General features: G+C 37.7%; 1 protein-coding gene across 5 annotated transcripts in view; it reads left to right on the top strand.

Moving 5' to 3' along the window:
* The window catches only part of LOC100636222 (major vault protein-like), a 15307-nt gene that overhangs the window by 3372 nt on the left and 6198 nt on the right, over nucleotides 1-5737 (top strand). For 4 of the 5 annotated variants that reach the window (XM_020004444.1, XM_020004446.1, XM_020004443.1 and 1 more), the window contains exons 6-18: nucleotides 320-411; nucleotides 456-525; nucleotides 1961-2102; nucleotides 2238-2339; nucleotides 2617-2710; nucleotides 2985-3045; nucleotides 3275-3369; nucleotides 3570-3654; nucleotides 3836-3892; nucleotides 3950-4046; nucleotides 4102-4181; nucleotides 5331-5390; nucleotides 5456-5534. In XM_020004444.1, the coding sequence (XP_019860003.1) occupies nucleotides 320-411; nucleotides 456-525; nucleotides 1961-2102; nucleotides 2238-2339; nucleotides 2617-2710; nucleotides 2985-3045; nucleotides 3275-3369; nucleotides 3570-3654; nucleotides 3836-3892; nucleotides 3950-4046; nucleotides 4102-4181; nucleotides 5331-5390; nucleotides 5456-5534 (1114 nt within the window). The remainder of the gene's footprint in view (nucleotides 1-319; nucleotides 412-455; nucleotides 526-1960; nucleotides 2103-2237; nucleotides 2340-2616; nucleotides 2711-2984; nucleotides 3046-3274; nucleotides 3370-3569; nucleotides 3655-3835; nucleotides 3893-3949; nucleotides 4047-4101; nucleotides 4182-5330; nucleotides 5391-5455; nucleotides 5535-5737) is intronic. The other variant, XM_020004445.1, reaches the window with a different exon arrangement.

Below are 5737 nucleotides of genomic sequence, written 5' to 3'. Positions count from 1 at the left end.
ATTATACTCTAATTGAGTTTAGCAATTACATCCATACCTAAATCGTCCATACCTGAGCTTGCATGTAATGATGCACAATTAGTGTATTCAGCTATTCCTTTGGCTCATGGGAATTAAAAGTAAAAAAGTGGCGTACTCATGAATGTCCTAATGTAATGTGGTAAGAAATATAATATTTAGGTATATGGTATGACTTTTTAATGATGTCAGGGATGTGTTTATCTAAATTGTGACTTTGTTAGCTTTTGAAAACATGATGTGGTTATTTTGTGAATGGCATTGTTTCCTCTCTCTTCCCTTCCTCCTTCTCCACCTGTAGCAAGTAGTAAAGATGGTGTCTCCTATTATAATAACTCCTGGTCATGCTGTTCGTCTTAGAGCTCGTCAAGCCTTCACTGACGCTAAGGGAATGTAAGACTAACCACACCCACTAGTTAATTAATAATTATTAATAGTTATCGTTGCACTGGTGAGGAGTGGCTGGTGAGGGATATTGGAGCTTATCTACCTGATGTGTATGAGGAGGTGAGGATTATTATAGTATAAGATATAGCATGTAGTATGTTGATTCTCATTCATATCTTTTCTGTGAATGACGTTTGATTTATAATAATGTACTCTTGATAATATTCATTGGGATACTGTAAATGAAAAACTTTTCAGTCCGCCATTGTGGAGGTATACTATCACTTGCTACAATGGACCGACAGGCTAAAAGCTATCAATTCTACTTCTCCTCGTCACCCCAGTGGCTCCTAACAGTTGCAGACCTGGGAAAAGAATGATAAAGGTTGCAATTTTTTACTTTTGAAGCTTTAACTGCTTGCTCTTACAAAAATGGCAGAAAGTGTATCGAGCTCCATTGAAGCGTCATTCACAGGAAAGATATGAATAGTACAATGTGTATTTGCTATAAGTGATAATGTGTATTTGCTATAAGTGATAATGTGTATCAAGTTACTTATTTGTGGAACACTTGCACATCCTTAGCTAGCTTATACACCTACTATCTATGCTTTTACACATTACTAGTATCATAACACTGATTAAGCTTATACAATTACTATTTTATGTACCTGGACTACCTACTGCCTTTAAACCCTACTAGTATCATAACACTGATTAAGCTTATACACTTACTATTTTATGTACCTGGACTACCTACTGCCTTTAAACCCTACTAGTATCATAACACTGATTAAGCTTATACACTTACTATTTTATGTACTTGGACTACCTACTGCCTTTAAACCCTACTAGTATCATAACACTGATTAAGCTTATACACTTACTATTTTATGTACTTGGACTACCTTGCATTTGTATGACCGAGCCCGAGGGCCGCAGGCCCGAGGGCAAGGTCATACAAATGCAATGTAGTCCAAGTACATAAAATAGTAAGTGTTATGGGAAGAAAGCTTATTGAGCCCTATAACTTTAGTATGCCAGACCAAGACCAAGACATTAGGGCCTGGTTTCCTTTTGATTATTATATAGTGTATGGATTCTGTGGTTAGCATGCAACTGTTGTTGAGATAGACCTGAGCTCTAACCATGGAAACACTTCAAAAGTGCATAATAGAACTGGATTGGGTGACATTGCCTTGTGTTATATGAGACTGTCAAAAAGACTCAACTTTACTGACCATGTCGTTCCTGGATGTGGTTTAAATCCCCAGGCCATGTTTATACTTAATAATGACATTAGATACTCCCCATGAATATTGCAATAAATAGACTCATATGTCATTCATTAGCTCTAACTCAACTATTCTTGTGTTGTTAAGGCATTACCCCTACAACAGCTTTAACAAGACTGTTCCAGCAATCAGCCCAGGTCTCTCTCTACAACAACTGTATGTATAAAAATAGCAACCACAGAATCCATACAGTCAAAACAATGTATGGATACATTTAAAACAATCCAGAATGCTTATATCATTTTTATTATATCCTACAGGAGGTTGTGAATGAGGTCCAGTTAACTGTTTTATCTCACCATCAGTATTGTGTGGTTGTTAATCCTCTTGGTGATGATGGTAGACCATGTCTTGGCTGTAGGGAACTGAGAAAAGGACCCAAGACATTCTTCCTTCATCCTGGTAACTAAACATAACATTTTTAGTATTATGCATATCAACATAATATACTTGTGTAACATGCATTTATGTTATGTTTAAATGGTGATTATTTTTATCTCAATTTGACAATTTCAATATAATTATTATATTACATAGGTGAGAAGTTTGAGAGAGGGATACAGGATGCTATTATATTAGAATCTGATGAAGCTCTTCTTGTCACTGCTCAAGAGGAATTTGACGATATTACTGAAGATGGTAAGTAATGAGCTATTGTGTTTGGAATGCATACACCCACACAATTGAAGCATTTCACAGAGTTCAACTAACTGTAACTGTATATACACATGTACATGTAACAATTGATTTTGTAATCTTTTATCCAATCATACTGTCATCCCATGCTACAAAGAGGTAGGCAGACTCAACTGTTATTGAAATATTAGTACACTCTTGCACTGAAGTTACTTGCATGCCATCATTGAATTTCCATTGTATGGGAGAAAATAGAAGTAATGTTTAGTACTATTATTAGGTAGTAAAGTCCATCTTACCCCTGGTGACCGGTGGATGATTCATGGACCAACTGACTATATACCTAGAACTGAGATTGGAAACATACAGAGAAGGTTAGTATTCATGTATAGTTCATAAAATCAATTTAATATTCTGCATGTCCATCATCTGTTTTGTGAGGATTTATACATTGTGTGTTATTGTTTGCAAAGCCTGGTGGTTAGTATAGGAAGCAGATATTTCTTGAGGAAACCATATAGTTCGGTCAAAGGAGCCATTTGGGCCTTAGGAAACCGTTATAGTTGTGGCTAATAATGTGATGGGGCCTCTAGTATAGTCAAGCTATTGTGTATATGTGCTTTAACAGTTTCTATCTCTCTACTGTAGGAAGGCTACTCCATTAAATGAGAATGAAGGGATTTATGTTAGAAATGTTCAGTCAGGACAGGTAAACCAATACAGTACAGTACAGTAATATATTAATACAAACACTGGTGGTGTGTGTCCAATACAGTACAGTACAGTACAGTACTATATTAATACTAACACTGGTGGTGTGTCCAATACAGTACAGTACAGTACAGTGCTATATTAATACTAACACTGGTGGTGTGTCCAATACAGTACAGTACAGTACAGTACTATATTAATACTACCACTGGTGGTGTGTCCAATAGGTTCGTGCTATATTGGGCCCTCAGTCTTATTTACTGCAAGCTGCTGAGGAACTGTATGAGAAAGAACTGACTCCATTAGCAGAAGAAATATTAAAGTAATGACAATGGACTCTTGGTAATGATTATAGAGACTATTGACTTGAACTTAATATTTGTGACTGACATTTGTATGGCCAGTCACCCAAAATGTTACATACTGTAGTTATGACAATTGTCACAATAGTTGGCCTAACTGTTCTCCAAGGGGAGGGTCATCATAACAATCATGTATTTTGTGGTTTATTTCCCATTCTAGGGAGGGTGGTGGTGTTGGTGATGCCAGTATTAGGAAGATTGCATATTTTGATGGAGCTAAAGACCCTTCGCTCTTTAAGGGAAATGTAAGATACATATCTATCACAACCAAAAGTGTACATGTACTCTTGCTTCATGCATATACACACACTCTTTTTCTTCATATGTAAGCAAACAAAACAGTGCACAGTAGATCACCACCACTTGCAGCATGTTTGTAGTGGTAGATCAACACAGTCTTCTCTTTTCCCTTCTCTTTCTTTACAGAAGCGTGACAAAACTCGTGTAGTTACTTATAGGTGCCCCAGTAACTGTGCAGTCCAAGTGAGCCATATTTATGTCCTTATCACAACTGTGCACTACATATGCTGTTTATACCAGGTATACAATTACATAGAGAAGACAGCTCGTGTTGTATTTGGTCCTGATCTTGTAGTGCTGGATCCTCATGAGAACTTTAATGTCCTCAGTTTGAGTGGTGAGGGAGAGAGAGGGAGGAAAGGCTTCAATTATAATCAATTTATTGTTATTAGCTGGTAAACCAAAGAAGGAGAATGCCCTGAAAACTATTTGCCTCATGCTTGGTCCTAACTTCATATCTGACCATATTACAGTAAGTGCTCCCTCTTAGCATTTACATATTCCTACACTGATGTCCTCTTGTTGGTTTTATCATTTAAATACAATAAAATGATAAGCCTTTTCAGTCATGTTGCATTTTTCTTCAATCCTAAGCTAGGGATATTATATGCTTCCACTTCTCAAATTTAAATTTAAATGATCATTATTTTAGAATTAATAAAATTACACATTAAAATCACCATTAAGTATTTAAGACAAGTGTTGAATCAGGGAATCACTTTACAAGAAGCACATTACAATAAGTATAATAATATCTTACAAAAACATTGTACATTGTCATTGATCTGGAGCTGCAGTCAGAGAGATGGTTTTCTAAACACCTGATTTTGGCCCGTGGTACTGGTGCAGAGTCTTCTGTTCAGCGATTACTCCAGTTACCAGTTGGCTGGTTTTCTCCACTTGATCTTTTGCTCTAGCAGCTACGAAGGAGCTATGGTCTGGGTCTCCCGCTGTCTCAGTGATCGGCTCGCTTGAATATAAAGAAGTGAGGTCTTCGTTATCGATCTCTTCAGTTTGATGAGAGAGGGAGCAGGCAGCAGTATTGCAGTCATAGGAACTGGAGCAGGGCTGTGGCCTCGCCATTTCTCACTACCGCTACTAAATCTCTGAGTTGATTATTCTGGCCTAGGACTAGGTAAAGTGAATGTCTTAGCTGCTACAGTCGTACAGTGGTCGAGGCCTTTGAAATTACAGATAATCCCTCCTTGCAGTCCTTTCGTTTACTGAGGCCTGGCTGATAGATATAATTAGGAGGAACTATAAAAGATGTGGACTGCAACCATAGATGTACAAACACATGGATTGGAAACGGGTGAAAAATTAGATGAGGAGCCGTGTCTGCAACTTTTTTACTAGTCTCGCTGGCCAGACTCTAATTTACCGAATAAGAATTCTAAAATTCTAATTCTATTCTAAAAATTGAGTCTGGCCCCGCGAGACTACTTTTTTACCTAATGATTTGACCACGCCCAATTAGACTGTACGCCCACTTGTTTGTAATTGTTAAGCCACCGTCATTAGCCACGTGCTACGTCTATTCCATCCTCCTGTTGCCCCTAGTACCGGTAACTAGGATAGGATAGCGAGTGTATTGTTCCTTACCTGTTCTTTTTATCTATAGGTAGAGACATCAGATCATGCTCGTCTTAAGATTGCTGTATCAATGAACAATGAATTCAGAGTAAGGACACACAAAGACTATAATTTTATTTCTTCTGTTCTCCCCCTCCCTCTCCTCCTCTTAAGGTTGAAAGAGGTAACCCAGAGAGTGAGGCTATGCTGTTCAGTGTTCCAGACTTCATTGGATTTGCTTGCAGAGAAGTTGGTGAGTACTGTATTGTACTATTGTATAGACCACCCAGAGTGAGAATTGCTTGCGTGGGAAGACTATTACGGTTGTAAGGCGTGGTTTACAATGAAATTAATTCCGGCCGCCATTTTGGTTGGCAACTTTCAATGGAGAGCAAACGGGACGACATAAAAACAAACCTGTATTAAGAATTCTGGAGCGAATTGACCAAATCTTCA

The sequence above is a fragment of the Amphimedon queenslandica genome, unplaced genomic scaffold (genome assembly GCF_000090795.2).
Source record: "Amphimedon queenslandica unplaced genomic scaffold, v1.1 AMPQUscaffold_12199, whole genome shotgun sequence".
NCBI lineage: Eukaryota > Metazoa > Porifera > Demospongiae > Haplosclerida > Niphatidae > Amphimedon > Amphimedon queenslandica.
The sequence above is the reverse complement of the archived record's forward strand: the minus strand, read 5'-3'. Positions and strand labels throughout refer to the sequence as shown.